We start from the raw sequence: 20,157 nt of genomic DNA, 5'->3' as shown, positions 1-20,157 counted from the left end.
TGTTTTTTGATTGTCAGCATTGTTGAGGTCTGAATGATGAATGTTGATGTCTAAGTGAGTCTCAATTTTTACACAAGGTATAGCAGTTTTTAAAGATGTCAAAGAGATTTCTTCAGTGTTATGTCATAATTATTATGAGATGAATTTATTATTTTTGTATTAACGCATCTCATGTTGAGCTGCATTTATGTCAATTTCTTTATCAATGCAGAAATGTTCTCTAAAAACACCTGCTGAATGAGAAATAAACGAATTATGTACTTGGTAAGAAGAAAAGAGGCATTCAAAAATAACGAAATCTTTAATTAACAAAAGGAAGTAGCATAACAGTACAGAACATGCAGCACTGGGTGGAATGGTTATAACTCTCTTACTTCTTGTTCTTAAAGTTACACATAGCACAAACTACCACCACCACCTACTGGCCAATATGCACAAAAGAACACAACATTAACAAAAGTCGAGGGTCAAGAGCCCAACTAAAGCAAAACAATGATCACCATGAAGGTGACTTAAAAACATTTTCAAAAAATCATCAACTTCTAAACCTCTGTTAATTCTCAAAAAGAACTCTGGATGTCTGACAGAAAAAAAGTAAATGTGGTTAGTAATAAGTGAAGCTGGTAATGCTGTTTGTTTAATCAGATCTTGAGAGATTTAATGTCTTTTATCTTCATTTGATTTCATCTAAGGCTGTGGCTGAAAGTTGTAGTTTGTGTTCTTATTTCTCTTTCTTTCAGTGCTTGAAAGAAAGAAAGTGTTCTTATTTTCTGGTGTAGAGCAATTTCTTTTATACAGTTCTTGTATGCTTATTTCTTTCTTTCCCTTGTATTGATTTGATTTTACTGTAAATTGTGCAAATATAACTGCATTCTGTTCTGTTCCAGACATCAAGCCAGAGGGAAGTCCACTATAAATAATAATAATTATTATTATTATTTATTTTATTTTACTTTTCACTTAAGTTATTTGGTGATTGTGCGTTTAGTCAGTGGCATCTTTTGTTTTGTTTATCCTTGCCAAATCCTGAACAGACAGCTCATACAGAACAGCAGAAAATATGAACATATCACACCAGACCTCAGGTCCTTGCACTGGCTTCCAGTTACATTTATAATTGATTTTAAAGTACTGTTACTTGTTTATAAATAACTCAATGGCCTAGGACCTCAATACATTGCAGATATGCACATAGGGTATAAACCGAACCCTTTTTTTTTTTTTTTTTTTTTTCATCCTTGCCCAATCCTGAACAGACTGCTTCTAATTTGAGTGGTGTGATGGGTGAAAATAAAATCAAGGAAAAAAAAAAAAAAAATTGTTACAGGCTTCTTTCTTTCTTGTTACTCCCTGAACTTAGACCAGGTTTGTAACACTGCTGACCCCTAAAAATTGTAGGTAACTATAATAATAAAAAAGAAGCATTAATATTATTTTGCAGAAATATCACAAAATGACACATTTGCCTGGTTTATTTTTCAGTTTTTCAACTTCTTGTAGTAGTTCTTTTATTTCTTCTCCTTTCTGAACCTGCAGATCTTGATATTGTTTTTCCATTAGTTCATGTTGTCTCTGACGTTCATCCAGCATCTGTTGAAGCTCCTGAATGTGCTGCTCTTTTTTCTCTCTGAAATCATTAAATTCTTCTGCTTGTTTTCTGGCTTCATCTTCATGTTTCTTCTTCATGAGTTTTATTTTCCCTTCATGTTTCGGTTTCATTACTCTCTCTTTCTCTTCTTGTTCTTTTCTCTTCTTATCCTCTTCTTCTCTTTTCTTCATTTCTTCTTGCTCTCGTTTCAGATCTTCAATCATTCTCACCGATCTCTTTCTCTCTTCTTCTCGTCTCTCCTCATCTTCTCGTTTTCTTCTCTCCCACTCCTCTTTTCTCTCTTGTTCCAGTTGTTCATAATATCTTTCCATTTCAGTTTTCTTTTCTTCATATTCTCTCTCTTTTTCTTCTTTCTCTCTTCTCTGTTTCTGTCTCTCCTCCTCTATCTTCTGTCTTTTTTCTTCTCTCTCTTTTTCAAATCTCTTTTTCATTTTCTCCAGTTCTTCTTGTTTTTCTCTCAGTTGTTCTTCGTGTTTCTCTTTTCTCTTTCTTTCTTCTTCCTCTCGATCACTCATCTGTTGTTTCTTTTCATCCTCCCATTCTCTCTGCTGTCGTTTAATTTCCTCTTGAATTTCTTTTTTGTCATTTTCAGCATCTTTTATTTTTCTTTCCCATCTTCGTCTTTCTCTCTCGTCTTGTTTGATCCTCTTTCTTTCCTCTACATCTCTCTTTTTTATATCTTTTTCCTGTTTTTTCTGTAATTCTGCAATAATACGCTCTTGTTCATTTTTCATCTTTTCTTGATCTTGTCTGTATTTCTCTTCTCTCTTTCTATCTTCTTCTTCTCTTTCTTTTTGCTGTTTTTCATACTGTAATCTCAGATTTTCAATCTCTCTCTTCATTTCTTCTATTTTCTGATGATATTCAGCTCTTTGCTGTTTTTCCTCTTCTGATTGTTTCTGGTTTTCAATCTCTCGAATCTTCTGTTCTGTTTTCTCTTTCTCTTCAAACTCTTTTCTGAGATTTTCCTCTTTTTCTCTCAGTTGATTCAGCATTTTCTTTCTCTCCTCATCTGCTCTTTGTTTCTCTTCCTCGAGTGTCTTCATCATGTCTTTCATTTCTCTCTCATATTTGGCTTGTAATTCTTCTTTCTGAGTCTGAATTTCTCTTTCTCTCTCTTTCAGTATTTCCTCCATTCTCTTTTTAATGGACATCTCTGCCTCCTCAAACATTCTGTTAGTGAAGTATCGACCCTCATTATTATTTTTCAGCTCTTCTATCATGTTTAACAGTTGAATCACTTGAGTTCTGTCTTGATTTTCTCTGTTATTAAAAGCCAGGAATCTGTTTCCACAATCTCTGATCAGTTTCTTCAGGTCTGCATTGTTTCCTCTCTTCACATAATCTTCTATAGACTCATTCCCAAGCTCGTCTCCTCTAGTGAACAGAACGATGCTGAACTGAGCAGCTTTATGTCCAAATATCTTCTTTATCAAATCCAAAGTGTCTGCTTCCACCTGGATGAATCTTCCCACACTCAACACAATGACAAACACATGAGGTCCAGGTGACGACAGTGAAACACATTTCACTATTTCTTCCACCATTTCATCATTTGTCATTGTCGTGTCAAACAGTCCTGGAGTATCAACAACAGCTACTGATCGACCATCAACTTCACCAACTCCCTTCTCACAAACAGTCGTCACTGAATCCATGCTTGGTTGACTCACAAACTCATTTCTTCCCAGAATAGTGTTTCCTGTCGCACTCTTTCCATTTCCTGTTCTTCCGATCAGCACAATCCTCAAAAACTTCAGATAATCTGAACATTCAGCACCTGAAATAATGTATGTATGTATTAATAACATTCAGGTCTATTTTTTGGTGTTGTTCATTCCATATTTCATTCCATAATTCCAAAATTGGTGTAATTTTAAAGTTTAGAAACTTGGCATTAGAGTGAATATAAGGAATATGATCAACTTAACAAGTGCTTTTAAATTTGCTAAAATATTTGAGGTGTACTGTTTTTGTAGCGTGAATAAAATGACTGCTTTGCTTGAAATGTGATCTGTGAAAACATCATAAATAACTGATAGTCTTTTGTCATCGAATACAAAAGTATTTGTATGAAAGGTCGCTGCCAACACACATAAACAGCATACAGATGAGGATTTTGCATCAGGTTTTGCTTTGTAACTTGGAGAAATTTTGGTAAACCATAGTAAATCGCACGTCATTTTTAGACAAGATTTCCTCAATTGAAGCAAGCCCAACACAACATGATGCGTAGATCTTGAGAAAATCCTCATGGAGAGACAAGACTTGCTTTTTGGCTAAAGCTAAAGGACTTCTGTGATCCAATCGCAATCATGAATCATTTTTCAATGTTATTTGAAAGGTCAAACGATGGAAACTGGATCTCGAGTGTGGTACGTAGGGGTGATGTGTCCAGACTAATCGGACACTGTTTAAACTTGGATTGATTTGATCAGCCTGATTGATAGGTCTTGATTTACCATGCATCAAAAAATAGGAGCCACAGCTGAAACAACACTGGAAGATCATCACTCAACCAGGATTATTTGTTACTTATTCTTCTAATTATAAATATGTTTATGCTTTATTGTGGCATTTATGCATGTAAGTAGTTCAGTAAATTGCTCAGATCACTTCGAGAGGTTTTGTTTTTGTTTTTGGGCTTTTGATAAAAAGGTCACAATGGTTGCAAATGCCAAACTTTTGATTGCTTTGGGATATTAACACAGAATTTGGTTCAGAAGCAGCTGACATGATTGTGAACAAGCCCAAAGCACACAACATGATTGCTGGAATATTGTAAAGGAAAAGACTGTACATTCTTTTAAATATGCATAAGCAAATATTAAAACAAACAAAAACTGCACTAACCTTCTAAATGAATGTTCTGCTTTAACTCTTTGATTTCATCCTCCATTCTCTTCAGCTCTTCTTTATATTTCTCCTCTGTTTCACGTCTGACTCTGTTCTCTTGAGCTTTCACATACATCTGAAGTGAATAGGGTTCAGTCTTCATGTTCTCTATATAATCCATTAGTTCTGGGATCTGTCTTGAGTTTTCAGGTTCATTTAACCCCATCACTCTGTACTGACCTCCACAGAGACTGATTAACCTCTGAAATTCTGGGCTGGATTTGACAAACTCAGTCACTGCTCTGTCAACAGTGATCTCTGATGTAAAAAGCACTATGAAATGTTCTCTGGAGTAAAATATATTCTGGATGTTCTCCATTTCTGCTTTGTCTTTATCCAACAGAGGACCAACAGGAACAATGAGGAGGAAAACATGAACTCCAGGATCACAGAGAGACACACAGCGGAGAGTCTGACACATCACTTCCTCTTCTGAGAGCCGACTGAGAGCTGGAAGCTCCACCAGACTGATCAGACGTCCATCTATCATCCCCTCTCTCTTCACACACTCTCCACTGTTCACTCTCTGATGTGAAGGATTTATCGGTTTCCCTCGTAAAAGTTTGGACACAGAGACTGTAAGTGATCCATCACTTCCACACAGCACCAGGTTCAGCTTTTGTTTTCCAGAGACATTCAGTGACACTGAAAAACATATTAAGAAACTCAAGCTTTGTTACTGTACACCAGGGTCAGAAATTAATGGGGGTTTGGGGCAAACATGCCACCTATTTATAAAAATTCAAGTTAAGGGGGCAAAAATTGCCCCTGCGCAATTGGAATTGGTTATTTAAGTGAAATGTGAAAATGAATGAAAAATGTCAACTGTGGCATTACATTTAGATCTGCTCAAGTTTCATCAAATTTATTTTAATGGGTTTCTGCAGCATTGAGACTTGCAACAAATCAAAAACATTTCTGTTGAGCTTTTGATTGCAGTGGCCAATCAGAGGTGTTTAAATTAGTCACCACTGAAAATCAGTCAATCAAGAGAAATAATGGACAATAATGATTTTTTTTTTCCACATTATTGCAGACCCTGCACTTCTTTAAACAAAAACTCTGACTGTTCATCATTCTGTTCATCATCATATCACTCTGATTGTGTCTGCACGTTCTAGACAGGCAGCATTTCTCCCAGTGAGCGACACTGGTGAAGGAGAACACTAATTCCCAAAATACTACTATTGTTGTGTCACAGAATGTAGTTTTAAGTGTTTTACTGGCAAGAATGTAGCTGTTTAAATGTTCAGATTTCAGAGTTGTGAGGTCTGGGTGGTCAGCAGGTGCTTGGCTGAGAATTAGTACCAACACTAAAACCTATTCAGGCCCAGTGCAGGGCCAGTTATGGGTTAGTAATTGGCTGAGACACGGGCCAGTTATGGCCCATGTGTGGCCCTTGTCTTTAATCCAGATCTGGGCCACTGCAGGGCCGCCATTCTTTGCGACATTACATTTGAGTATTGTATCTTTGGATAGTTTATTATATCTTTGGATACTGCATTGTGTTGTTTTAAACCCCAAACATTGTAATGTAATTGTAACAATGTAAAAAACATTGTAACAATGTAACTGTAAAAAAAAAAAAAAAAAACATAAATAAAATAAATAAAAGTTGTTTGAAATTTGATTTCATATTAAATTATTATATATACTAGCAGAGTAGTGTAAAAACATCACCAAAAACCTTTCACCAGATACTGTATAAAAACAATTATATTACATCTGCAAAATTAGTAGAATTAACTTACATTTAGGACGTTCAACACTTATACTTCGCTGTCGCTGTCTCTCTGAAAAAAAAAAAAAAAAAAAAAAAAAAAGCTTGTATCAAATGTAATTAACATTTTAGGATTCTATAGGGTATAGTGCATCTGCATAGAAAATAATAAACAAATTTCAAGCATAGATAAAACGGAACAACGATACAAATAAACTAAGCAGCGCTCTATGATTTTCAGGTAAATCTAACTGTATTCAGGTACATAAATTGAATAATTAAATTTTAAATAACACTGTCTTTACTGTACATGTTAAATCTAATTATTATAATAAAATAATTAATACAATTTATCATTGTTAAAGCTGCAAAAGTGATTTTCTCTTTTGTTGTTTGATTAACATTGGTGACACAAACAGCTGCTGGTATATTAGGCTGCTGTCACTTTAAGACGAATGCACGGATTCAGTATAATGATACGCATCCTTTTTCTTAATTTTTTACAAAACACAACCGACTGTGTTTATGAGGATATTCATCAAGACAGGCATTTTAACTTAATTTAGTGTGCACACGTCAGTTCAAGCTCAAAACAAAGCGAAAGAGAACTGAATTCGGTGTTCACATGCTGTCTGCGTGGCTCTGTTGCGCGCACAGAAAACAGTACGCAAATTACTGTCTTCTTGCACTTGTTGTTTAAACTGACAGGATTTAAAAACATTTTAAAACTTTCAGTCTATAATGGTTAAACTTTGCAATTAATCTGCAAATCACATGCATTCTGAACCAGGAGGCAGCTGGCCCGTACGGATCACGGATCAACTATGATCCCTATACTTCGCACATCCTGCGATCTGACTATCACGGATACACACACTGCGATATTGATGCTAAAACAATATATCATGCTGCCCTAGAAACCGCTGCTCTTCCATAAGTACCACCTACTGTCAGAGAGTGAATTTGCATTTTCATTCAGTCCTTCTGCTGTTTTTGTTTTGTGCAGGTAGAGAAAAAAAAGGTAGAATTAACTTACTGTTAGGACGTTCAGCACTTGTACTTCGCTGTCTCTCTGGGGGAAATAAACGCTCATTGCATCAAATATCCCAGTTAACATCAATATGATCATGACTGGTTGGATTTAATATAATGAAAGAGTACTTTTCTTTTTATCATCAAACAACACTTCTATATTGTTGGGTTGTGTTATTTTCCAGAAGAAATACAGGAAACTCCTTCAAAACAACAAAAGCTAAAGGAGTCTATATTTTCCTGAACAGCTCACTGCAACTCTTCGTTCCCTTTTCTCTCCAACTCTCCCTTCGGCACCGTACTCCTCACCCTAACTAAGGAGGACACCTCCCCCCAACAGCAGGTAAATAAACAGTAAACACATTTATAATGGACAGAAAACAGCGTCAGTGCCACAATATGTTATAACATATAGAAGTGTTATTCGATTAGCCTATAAACAGATAAGATCGTTGTAAATAAGTTCACTCAATTCAAAATTACTTTCTTCGAAAGTAACGTTGTACTATAATTCGTCATCATTCTTGATAACCTCACCTACAATTTCAAATTCATGATTATTTTCATGATTTGACACTTACGTAACTCTCTTCCTCTCCTTTCTGCATTCTGCTGTACGATCGGGTCTAGACAAAACCAAACACAACATAAAATAAGCATCCAAAATACCGAACACACAGCACGAGGTGACAAATCTTCTCTAAATTTTGTTACATTACAAGCACTTTGAGAAAATACAGCAAGATATTTAGGATACGTTCAAGGCCCATGCATGTTTTACTTCCTGATACATTTTGTTGCAATAAAGTTTAAACATATAGTACTGTACAAAAGTCTTAGGCATGCCAGTTAGTCTAAGCCAGTTATTTATATCTTTTGCTGCAGTGTGTCAGTAAAAATTATCAGTTTACATGTCCAAACATTCATTTTGCCACTAATTTCTGTATGCACAAGGAGTCTGACAGCAGCCGGTATGATCTGATCTCTTCATCATCGAGTCTGTCTGTGAGTACATAAAGAAACAGAAAAAGACTAAATCCAGAAGAACTGTCAACGTCTCCAAGACATCTGAAGAAACCGACCTGCAAGGCTACAATACTGTGAAAAGTTTTAGGCACTTGTGTAAAAGTGCTGTAAAGTGAGGATGATTTCAAAAATAATATCATAAATAGATTTTATTTATAAATTAACTTCTATTAACTAAATCTAATCAGTATTTGGTGTGACCATTGCGTTTAAAACAGCTTTTGTCCTACATACACTTGCACATCGTTTTTCAAGTAGATTTGCAGGAAGGTTTCTTCAAGTGTCTTAGAGACGTTGCCACAGTCTCAGTTTTTTCTGTTTCTTCATGTAATCACAGACAAACTCAATGATGGTGAGATCAGATCATACCGGCTGCTGTCCAATTCCTTGTGCATAACAAAAATCTCACATGGTACAATTAATGATAAAAGGAATGTTTGGTAATGTAAACTGATATTTCCTACTGACACACTACAGCAAAAGATGGCTTATAACTGGCTTTTTAAAGTGAAAATAGTAACGTGCCTAAGACTTTTTCACACTTTAAAAAGCAGTGATTTATTAGACTAGCGAAATAGCAAGATTATATAACGTTCTATACATTATAAACTGATCTTCTTACCCATCCTGGGTGTTATTTCTTCGCCACCCACTGCTGGTAGAACAAATCATCAGAACACCATACCTGAAATCGAAAGAAAAAGATTCATGAGCGAGAACACTCTGTTCCGCTGTATTGCTAACAGTTTATATCATTATATTGTGTTTCACTTTATACTGCAATACTGTATGCAGATTAGTCATATTGAGAACACACATAGGTTACTGCAATATGAAAAGTAGCCGCATTCATAATAACAGACACGATTCATGTCAGAATGTTGTGCTGATTTTAAATGTTACTGAAATGTGAGTTTGGCAGTAGATTTTGACATTTTTGTATTTCCCCATTCAGTTTAGGATAGGAGCTGTATTGGGTGTTCCTGAGTGAACTGACTTGCCCTGAAAGGGACTTTGACTTCACTCACAGACTTTTGCTTTGCAAAATACGTGAACAGCAGTTCATCATAATTTTTTTGGGAAAGCTACTAACAGAAGCCTATTCGGCCAATATAATTAGTCCAAGAAAAAAAATTCTAAAAAAAAGGAGGGAACAAACCAACACTAATATAACCACTAATAAATGTAAACTGTACAGCATACACAGATACAACAAGGAAACACTGACCGACAGTCTGTCGACAGACAAAGACAAACCTATGCTTTTTACAATATTTATCTCCAAGTTTAATTTGTGTTGAAAAAGAGTTTTGCTTTTGAAATGCCCATTCAAACAAGCCCATATAATGCAAAACACTTTAAAAGCCTCAATATTATAAAACCTCATTATCTAATAAAGTATTAAATTATGATGGATCATGAAAAAACATGCTAGTACATGAATCTGGTTAACACATTTTATGGATTAAACTTAAATCTTACCTGCAATGTGCGCCATTATATCACCAACCCCTTGAAGTTCTCAAAACCAAAGGTCAAATTTGATTGACATGCCAATAAAACGTCCATGTGACTCATTTGCATTCTCCTGTAAAGACTTTAGACTCATATCTACATATTTTTCAGTTCACCAAAGAAATGGAAATATATTAGTATACATCAAGTGCAAATGCAAATGCAAATGCGAAAAAAATAAATAAATAAATAAAAATAAACAACAGCTTTTTACAAAATCTAATTAGCAATCTTGTAAAAACAATAGGTAAGATATGGTAAAATGATTTACAATAAAGATGGCATTATATTAGATTATTTACTATGTTAAAAAAAGGACAAACCAGTTTGTTGAAAAAAATATATTTATACTAAAATTCTGTATAAAATGCTGTAAACCAAATTTATATTTGCTGAATTTGGAATGCATTTCTTTATTGTAAACAGTAAAGCATGGCATTAACTACATTTACATTTATGCTTCTGGCAGGTGCGTTTAACCAAAGCAGCTTACAATTGACGAGCATAAACAGAGCTGACAATATTCGTAGTAGGGCTCGGCGATATGGCCAAAAAAATTTATCACCAAATTTTTCATATCAATCGATACCGATAATTATCACGATAAATGCCAAATCTTTATTTCTTTCAAGTTTAACGATTTTTACTCCTGAATGAAAGTTCAAAAACCAGACCATTAATTGTGGTTTTAAACAACTCTTTATTGTCAGTACATGACAAACATTTGCCAAACAGGTGAACATTTCACAAATCGGAGATAGAACATTCAAAATATTTTTTAATTCTTTACACTTTTTCAGTCTTTTTTTTCCTTAACAAAATAAAGTCTATTAATCGAAAAATAAATTTCTTAGTTTCTGCATGTTCTAATGGGTGATATTGTTCCAAATCATGAAACACAAATAGCCAATCCTGTTGTTGGACTCGGAAAAGAAATATGAAGTGATTTACTGCTGTGATACTGAAATGCTACTGTGGTTCTAAGTGTTTGAAGTTCTACTGGATTTCTTGAAGTCTTCTGCAACACAACTGCTGAACTCAAAGAGTTATGATCCATGCGCAAGTTCATTTGAAAGAGAAAAGTGAGAGTAATCCACAATCCAGTGTGCAAAGTCCAATAACATGAAAACCAAAGAGCTATATCAAGCAAGCAAACAAAGTCAATACTGTACAGGTGCTGGTCATATAATTAGAATATCATCAAAAAGTTGATTTATTTCACTAATTCCATTCAAAAAGTGAAACTTGTATATTATATTCATTCATTACACACAGACTGATATATTTCAAATATATTTATTTCTTTAAATTTTGATGATTATAACTGACAACTAAGGAAAATCCCAAATTCAGTATCTCAGAAAATTAGAATATTACTTAAGACCAATACAAAGAAAGGATTTTTAGAAATCTTGGCCAACTGAAAAGTATGAACATGAAAAGTATGAGCATGTACAGCACTCAATACTTAGTTGGGGCTCCTTTTGCCTGAATTACTGCAGCAATGCGGCGTGGCATGGAGTCGATCAGTCTGTGGCACTGCTCAGGTGTTATAAGAGCCCAGGTTGCTCTGATAGTGGCCTTCAGCTCTTCTGCATTGTTGGGTCTGGCATATCGCATCTTCCTCTTCACAATACTCCATAGATTTTCTATGGGGTTAAGGTCAGGCGAGTTTGCTGGCCAATTAAGAACAGGGATACCATGGTCCTTAAACCAGGTACTGGTAGCTTTGGCACTGTGTGCAGGTGCCAAGTCCTGTTGGAAAATGAAATCTGCATCTCCATAAAGTTGGTCAGCAGCAGGAAGCATGAAGTGCTCTAAAACTTCCTGGATTACGGCTGCGTTGACCTTGGACCTCAGAAAACACAGTGGACCAACACCAGCAGATGACATGGCACCCCAAACCATCACTGACTGTGGAAACTTTACACTGGACCTCAAGCAACGTGGATTGTGTGCCTCTCCTCTCTTCCTCCAGACTCTGGGACCCTGATTTCCAAAGGAAATGCAAAATTTACTTTCATCAGAGAACATAACTTTGGACCACTCAGCAGCAGTCCAGTCCTTTTTGTCTTTAGCCCAGGCGAGACGCTTCTGACGCTGTCTGTTGTTCAAGAGTGGCTTGACACAAGGAATGCGACAGCTGAAACCCATGTCTTGCATACGTCTGTGCGTAGTGGTTCTTGAAGCACTGACTCCAGCTGCAGTCCACTCTTTGTGAATCTCCCCCATATTTTTGAATGGGTTTTGTTTCACAATCCTCTCCAGGGTGCGGTTATCCCTATTGCTTGTACACTTTTTTCTACCACATCTTTTCCTTCCCTTCGCCTCTCTATTAATGTGCTTGGACACAGAGCTCTGTGAATAGCCAGCCTCTTTTGCAATGACCTTTTGTGTCTTGCCCTCCTTGTGCAAGGTGTCAATGGCCGTCTTTTGGACAACTGTCAAGTCAGCAGTCTTCCCCATGATTGTGTAGCCTACAGAACTAGACTGAGAGACCATTTAAAGGCCTTTGCAGGTGTTTTGAGTTAATTAGCTGATTAGAGTGTGGCACCAGGTGTCTTCAATATTGAACCTTTTCACAATATTCTAATTTTCTGAGATACTGAATTTGGGATTTTCCTTAGTTGTCAGTTATAATCATCAAAATTAAAAGAAATATATCAGTCTGTGTGTAATGAATGAATATAATATACAAGTTTCACTTTTTGAATGGAATTAGTGAAATAAATCAACTTTTTGATGATATTCTAATTATATGACCAGCACCTGTATGTGAGATGAAGTGAGTTACACAAATATCACTCAAAACCATCACAATACAAAAAGAATGGTTTTGGAAAAATTAAGCATTATGTGCACAGATATTTTAGTATGTGGTCTAGATGATTTCTCCAAATTTACCTGAACTCACCCTTCAGTTTCAATTTTATCTTGACATTTAGAACGTAAGCTGATAATCCAACACACAATGTCTTCATAAGAACCAACAACACTTCCAGCCGCTGCTCCTAAAAAACCTCCATACCGACTCCAGTCACGAGCTCGTCTTGCATTACATGGTAGTTTTTCTTCAGCTTCTTTCAAAGAATTAGCTACTTCTCTCTCAAGTTTAACAAGATATTCATGCTCTGCTTGTTCTCTAGTTTCACGTTGAATTTTCTCCTTGAGTTTTTGTTTTTCTTTCTCATGTTTTTCTTCCAGGTATTTTATGAAGTTCTGTTGTTGTTCTCCTAAAGCTTTCTCTTTTCTTTTAGTCTCTTCTTCAAACAGTTTCTGCTGCTCCTCCAGTTTTCTCTGCAGCTCTTTTTGTAGGTTTTCATCCTTTTCTTTCTTGATTTCCTCTTCTTTCTTTTTGAATTCCTCTTCACTTTTTCTCAGTTCATTCTGCATCTCTTGTCTTTCTCTCTCGCTTTCTTTCTTCATTTGTTCTATTTCAGCTTCATATTTTGTTTTCAGCTCTTCTTCTTTTCTCTTGATCTCCTCTTCTTTCTCTTTCAGTATTTTCTCTTGTTCTTCTTTGATGTTCTTCTCCACCAGCTGGAACATCTCATTGGTGTAGAAACTCCCTCCATTTACTGCCACCATACAGTCAATCTTATCCAGCAGCTCAGAAACCTGTTTTTGATCTTTAGTGTCCGTGTTGTTGAACACATGGTATCTCTTTCCACACTGTTGGACAACGTTCCTTAAAATATCATCATCTTCAATAAAATTTTCAACACTTGCTCCTCTAAGTTCATCTCCTCTGGTGAACAGTACTATGGTGTACATTCTGGATTTGTCTCCAAAAGTGTCCTGGATCATCTTCACTGCATCTTTCTCCTCTTGAGTGAATCGTCCCAGTTGAAGCACCAGCAGAAACACATGTGGTCCAGGTGCCGCCATTGAGATACACTTCACAATCTCCTTCCTGATCTCAACATTATCAACTCCAGTATCAAACAGTCCTGGAGTGTCGATCACAGTTATCTGTCTTCTGTTGAACTCAGATGTTTCTTTCTGACACTCTCTGGTCACTGAGCGTGAAGTCAGTTTTGATTTAAAAGCTGTTTTTCTCAGTATGGTGTTTCCTGTTGCACTTTTTCCAACACCCGTCTTTCCCAGCAAAACAACCCTCACACCAACATCACTGTGTGTTAAACCTGTAAATAGCAAGAGAAAAACAGTTATTAAAGTGAAACACACACAAAACAAAACCAAAAACAAATCACATTTGCTGAAGCAAACACACCATAGTTTCCACAACACTTTGAGCTCGACATCACCAGTGCTGTGTATGTGTATTGCACTGTGTGTGTAATGCAAGTCATGCACTATGGTAAAAGTGTTTGAGGTCATTAGAAAAGAAATGCAAGGGACAGTGCGAAAAGAAAGTCTTTTTTTCCCTTTTTTTTGTCGATAATCTGTCCCTGTAACCATAATTTGTATGAAAATGAATTAACGTTTTTGGTGTTTTACTGCAACGCAAATTGTATGTATAGGTTTTTTTTTTTTTTGCAAATAAAAAAAAAATCCAGTGAGACGTACATTGAAACACAATACTATTTTAGTGTCACAAACACTAATCTAAAATTGCAATGTTATGGTGCATTCAAGTCATGTTGGAAAGAGTTGAATGCACATTTACATCACCACAAAGTCGTAATTACAAGTGGGAAATTCTGAACTTTCTTTAATCCACAAACTTATGGTGCTTCAGCCCACCAATACGGGCGGGGTTACCCATCTATACAAGTAGGTTGAGAATGCCATTTTCTCAGAATCTTTCTCCTTCAGCACAAGATCTTCTCCTCGCTGGACTCCAAAGATGACAAAGTAAGAAGCCTCCTACTCGCCACTGATGCACGCTTGCAGCGGATTAGATGCTTCAGCCCCTCGCTACCTGGGCTCAGGCTTGGGAAGCCATCCCCGGTGTTTTAAGCTGAGTTATGAACACAATCAAACAAGGTTACGCACTTCAATTCGCCCGCAGACCTCGTAATTCAAGGGTGTGGTCCAGAATTCGGTATGAGGCAATGATGCACATGTCCTCTTAAGTAGAGAGCTTACTGGCAAAGGGGGCCGTAGAGAAGACTTGCCAGCTGCTACTTCCTTGTTCCAAAAAACAATGGTGGCCTCAGGTCCATTCTCGATCTTATACATCTGAATCGTGCCTTGATGAAGTGGCTGTTCAGGATTGACATTGAAACAAGATTGACATTGAAACATTAACATTGATACAAATCCTCTCGCAAGTTTGTCCAGGGGATTGGTTTTTGTAGCTGTATCTGAAAGACGCTTACTTTCATATCCAGATAGCCCCTCATTCGCTGACCATTCTTGAGATTTGGGGGTCTTGAACACTATCTCAGAGGCTAGAGCCCCGTCTACTAGACGTCTCAGTGCCCTTAAGTGGTCTGTCTTCTCTGACTCGTGGGCAGTCCGGAATTTGAACGACTGAGAAATTAGCATTCTCAGCCCCGCCCATTTTGGCGGTCTGAAGTGCCATAGGTTTGTGCAGCGCACATACGTGATTCAATCAGGCTTCAGCAGTCTCGGATGAAAGGAGTTTCCACATAGCGACAGCTAAAGACAGACTTAATAGTCATTCCAGTTATCTCAGGGAACCGAGGTTACGTTAGTAAAAACACACCCACTGCACATTTATTCATCATTTTGTTAAAAAAAAATAAAAATAAAAAAAAAATCTTGCTGAATTTTTGGTAGAAATGGTACATCAATATTTTGCTTCGATCAAAGTGACTTGAATTCACCTGGCATTATAATTATGACTTCCCAACTCATGAATACACACTTCTGAGGAGGATTTGAACACATAATAGCCACGTTTCCACTGTCGGGCCAAAAGCGGGGGTGCTAGTGCGTGCCAATCGCGTTTCCAATGTCACTTCCGGCTCTTGATCGGGCCTCATCGGGGCCAACGGCCAGGGTTTCCTTTGTCCAAAACAGGCCAGCTTGGGCTTGAGGGAGTGGTTACTAATAAACGCAGAGTTTATCTGAGTCAGGAGACGGCAGCGCCACGGATGATTTCATACCTAACCAGCTAACATCAGCATTACAGTCTTTTAAAATCATTTTAGCTCAAAACTCTTGTTCAGACAGCTGTGAGTGTTTGAAAACAGGCGGGTTTTAGTGAGCCGCTGCGGAACTTCTTGCTCGATGGTGGAAACGCAGTATGGTTTTGGGCTCGGTACTACAGGTCCGAGGCTATTAGCCCAGCCCGGCCCATTGAAAGCCCTGGCTCGCACTGGCCCCGACAGTGGAAGAGCGGCTAATGACAAACATCAACACACTTTCATGAACTCATACCTGATTGAGTTATAGATTTTCTCAGTTCCTCTATTTCAGCTCTGTGTTTGTTTCTCTCCAGTTCTACTCGATCCTGAAGGTACATAAATGTTGTGTAGAAACTTCCTTTGTTCTCCTGTACCATATTCTCTACATCCTGCAGTAGAGCTGGAACCTGTGAGCTGTTCTCCAGAACAAAACAATGACCTCCAAATGTTTGAAGAGACTCTGAAGTATTATATGGACTACTTTTACTGCTAATCAGTTTACTAAGCAAGCTCTTTTCTTGGATTATGAGCATCATGATGTGTTTGTTGAATATTGAGCTGAATATCCTCTGGATCTCCTCTATTTCTGCTTTGTCTTCCTCAGTCAGTGGAGCATCAGGAATAATGAAGAGGAAAACATGAACTCCAGGATCACAGAGAGACACACAGCGGAGAGTCTGACACATCACTTCCTCCTCTGAGAGCTGACTGAGAGCTGGAAGCTTCACCAGACTGATCAGATGTCCATGAAGCTCCACATCTCTCCTCACACACTCTTTCTCTTTCAGGTGTAAGGAGGGAAGAAACTTCTTTTTTCCTCTTATAAGTTTTGATATGGAGGCCTTCAGTCTTGCATCACTTCCACACAACACAACACACAGTTTTCTGCTCACACATACACTTCCTTAAACATCAACAACAACAACAAAATAGGTTACTACAACATTTTCAGATATAGATTTTTTAATTATATTAATTTAGTATAAAAAACTTGACTATATTTATAAACTTACTCTTTGCTGAATGCTCTGATCTGGTGTCTGGATTACTAACTGTAAAATAAAATGTGTGAATACATCAATATATATATATGTATATCATTTTTCACTGTCTCACTTATGGGACAGCCTACAATTCATAGTTAAACATTTAAACTCAAATTTGCACTGCATATGTCTAGTATAACATATGATACACATTGCAATAAATATATTATGATGATACAATACACAATTAAGCATCATGGTTGAAACTATAACTGTTGTTTTGTTTACATGACCTGCTTTGTTATTTTTAAACTGTGATGATCACTTGGTGCTTCTGAAACCACTGGTGAGTTCTGAATATAGCTCTGATCTATCAGGAATAACTAAATCAATCAAATGGCTATATAAAAAAAGATTGACAGGTTGGATTTGGCCTGCAATACACTGTACGAAAGATACTGTAGTCTATTCTTTGTCACTCAGATGTCAGGTGTGTAAAGGGACATAAAACTGCCAATACTACTATCAATACTATGACAAAAGCACTGTTTTTTGCTATGTACCCAAGTTAAAAAGTCCCTAATATTGAATAACCCATTGTCAGAATATAGCTGAATATGTTATTTCAAATGTAGGAATACTTACAATAGGAAATTAGTGGTATATTGCGACGAAAACCTGCTTCCTTTTTCTCTGTATGACTTTCTCTGTGTTTTCCATCATCGTCTGCATCAGAATCTTCCTCCTCTGTTCTGAGAGAAGCAAAAGATCTGTTCAAATCTTCATCCACTGATGATCCTTCTGCGTAATCATATAGTTCACATGTGAGAAATTCTTCACTGTTTTCTCTGAGAATCTTCTGTATTTGTTGCAACATTATAGAGCACCATTTCTCTATTTCATGTTCAAGATGCAGATGTCCTCCTCCATATTCAGTGTTTAACTGTTGAATTAATTTATTAACTTTCACAGGAGCACCTTTAGCGTCGTGTGTCTCTTCATCAGTCGTGATCACTATGGTGCGTTTAATCGCCTCTTCGCTGAATTCTTTCAGAATAATTTTCACTCTGTATGTGTCTTCTTCAGTGAAGTCATTGTGCTGCAGTACGAGTATAAAGACATGAGGTCCTGGATCAGACAGATTCACACACTCTCTCACTGTCTGTGTGATGTGACGGAGTGACAGATGTGTCTGGAGCAGCTGAGGACTGTTGATGACTCTCACGTGTCTGTCCTTCAGTTTTCCTCCGACTCTCTCTACAACATCTGGAGGAGCTTCACTGTCAAACGCTGCTCGTCCCAACAGAAAGTTTCCCACTCGACTATTTTCTGACACGCTCTTCCCCAGAAGAACAATCCTCAGATCACTCACTGAAACACAACATACATGCTTGATCCTAATCCAATATCAGAGTTTTTGAACAAAAATGAACACAATCCACCAGTAGCTGTATTTGAGGATGAATTCATCTCTTCTGAAGAGACAAAATGTGTTTCAATGAGCCATAAAAACGGGAGTAACAGATCTGGTCCCCAGGGAAAAGCAAGAACTGATTATTAAGACTTACGCCGAGGAGGCTGATCCATGCTCCTTGTTCTGTTGCGACCAGGACTGTGAGCAACAATCACTGAAACAAAAGTCTTACATTACAATTAACTCTGAAAACATCATTATTAAACTATTCTTACAAATAACAATACTGGACAAAGTAAAAGTGTAAAATGCTGTGAATTCAGATTAGAAAAGGCCAGTTTTGAGTTTGCGTTATGGCATAGGGACAACAAAGAATACAAAAAACAACATGCCTAAAATTAGAAACGAAAAAAATGTTTTTTAACTAAGTCAGTTAACCTTTTTGTGATCACTGACACAAATTTCTCTCACTGTATGAAACGTTCGACCGAAATAAACACATGCCAGCACAACAGTAAACAAGTTGTCAGAATAAGGCTTTACTGATTCGTCGTTAAGAGTTAATTTCGATGGATAATTAACGAAGCATGTTAGTACACACATATGATTTGCTAAAGTCAAACCTCACACTCACTGTCTGCCATTATATCAGCAGCTCCGTTAGGATTGTAATGCAAAACTCATGACGATGAAACGAGCTCAACTGCTCTTTATAAACTCGCCTGCGCCCTCCTGTGGACACTATAAAGCACAGGGACAGATTCTGCAGTTCCATAAGAGCTCAATAACAAATTCGATAAAGACAGCAATAAACGAGCAAAAAATGATTCTCTGATTGTCATCCATCTCATTTTGTGGCTGACTTTTTTTTTCTTTTTTTTTCTGTCAGCTGATAAAATAAATACTAATGAAATAAACTGATATAACACACGCATAACATAAACAGTGAAAACAGAAGCTTCAAATCAGCTATAAAGTTTGTTTACAGATTTTATGACAATTAACTGTGAAGCTCAAAGTGCCAATAAAGTGAAGATTTAAGACAATAAATGACAATCTCAGTGGCTGCAATGCTAGTTATAATATGAATATTTCTTAATCAAAGGACTTTATAAAGGGGAGTGTTTGTCCTGGAGGAGGTGAATCTTGTCTTTGGTTTAGAAGTTAATCTAATTAAGATGCTATAAATCTATCAACATTAATTGTAGGACATTCTTCCTTCTGAGACACTAAACTAGAGGAATTGACCAATCGCTGCTCGCCGTCCTGCACAGATCAAGAGTTACAAGATTTATTTAACATGCACACTGCATATTTCAATTAATTTAATAGTTTTCAAAGATTTATCAAATGTATTTCTTAGTCATGATTGATAAAAGAATTGAAGAGGAAAAGAGGAAAAGCAAACTGTAAATTAACATCACATCTCAGTAAATCACTTCACACACTGAGGTTTATTGTTTTATCTGTATCTCACTCATATTTACATCCGTTTGAGAAAGAAAGAAAGAAAGAAAGAAAGCACTTGAGAGTGAAAAGAAAATGAAAATACAAACAAAATTGCTTCATTCAAAAGTGCAGGCATTTACTATGGTAAAGTTTTCAATGAGAGTAACATGTTTAAGGCATTTCAGTCATGAACTAGTCGCTCCAGTGGTTTATTATGCAGCAGTTTATAATCTAGATACTTCATGTAAATAAATCTTCACGTTACCCTGAAATACACATGTAGAAAGTGCCGAGAAGAGTGTTTGTGTGTATATATGGCACGTCATTATGATTCATAATCATCCTCCTGTCTATCAATCAAGTTTTATTTAGATTAAACCAGTGATTCTCAAACTGTGGCATGAAACATGACTCTAGAATGTACACTTTTAAATTAATATATATTTAATTCA

General features: G+C 36.7%; 2 protein-coding genes across 3 annotated transcripts; both read right to left on the bottom strand.

The window, feature by feature from the left end:
- Positions 1-285: 285 nt before the first annotated feature.
- On the bottom strand, positions 286-9,813 carry LOC127509882 (golgin subfamily A member 6-like protein 22). 2 transcript variants are annotated; one of them, XM_051889096.1, is made up of 7 exons: positions 9,765-9,794; positions 8,905-8,967; positions 7,838-7,882; positions 7,261-7,296; positions 6,256-6,297; positions 4,463-5,149; positions 286-3,389 (listed from the first exon to the last, which is right to left on the bottom strand). In XM_051889096.1, the coding sequence occupies exons 2-7, from the start codon at positions 8,906-8,908 to the stop codon at positions 1,447-1,449; spliced, it is 2,757 nt and encodes a 918-aa protein (XP_051745056.1). In that variant the 5' UTR covers positions 8,909-8,967; positions 9,765-9,794; the 3' UTR covers positions 286-1,446. The 2 variants fall into 2 exon arrangements, with proteins under 2 accessions (XP_051745056.1, XP_051745057.1); XM_051889097.1 differs by having other exon boundaries at positions 291-3,389; positions 7,261-7,882; positions 9,765-9,813.
- Positions 9,814-10,477: 664 nt separating this feature from the next.
- On the bottom strand, positions 10,478-18,989 carry LOC127509883 (GTPase IMAP family member 8-like). The gene is made up of 7 exons (XM_051889099.1): positions 18,891-18,989; positions 18,411-18,470; positions 17,488-18,213; positions 16,870-16,908; positions 16,110-16,760; positions 12,567-13,942; positions 10,478-10,963 (listed from the first exon to the last, which is right to left on the bottom strand). Exons 1-6 carry the CDS (start codon positions 18,898-18,900, stop codon positions 12,708-12,710), a joined length of 2,721 nt encoding a protein of 906 aa, XP_051745059.1. The 5' UTR covers positions 18,901-18,989; the 3' UTR covers positions 10,478-10,963; positions 12,567-12,707.
- Between the last annotated feature and the right edge of the window lie 1,168 nt (positions 18,990-20,157).

The sequence above is a fragment of the Ctenopharyngodon idella genome, chromosome 3 (assembly GCF_019924925.1).
Source record: "Ctenopharyngodon idella isolate HZGC_01 chromosome 3, HZGC01, whole genome shotgun sequence".
Classification (NCBI taxonomy): domain Eukaryota; kingdom Metazoa; phylum Chordata; class Actinopteri; order Cypriniformes; family Xenocyprididae; genus Ctenopharyngodon; species Ctenopharyngodon idella.
The sequence above is the reverse complement of the archived record's forward strand: the minus strand, read 5'-3'. Positions and strand labels throughout refer to the sequence as shown.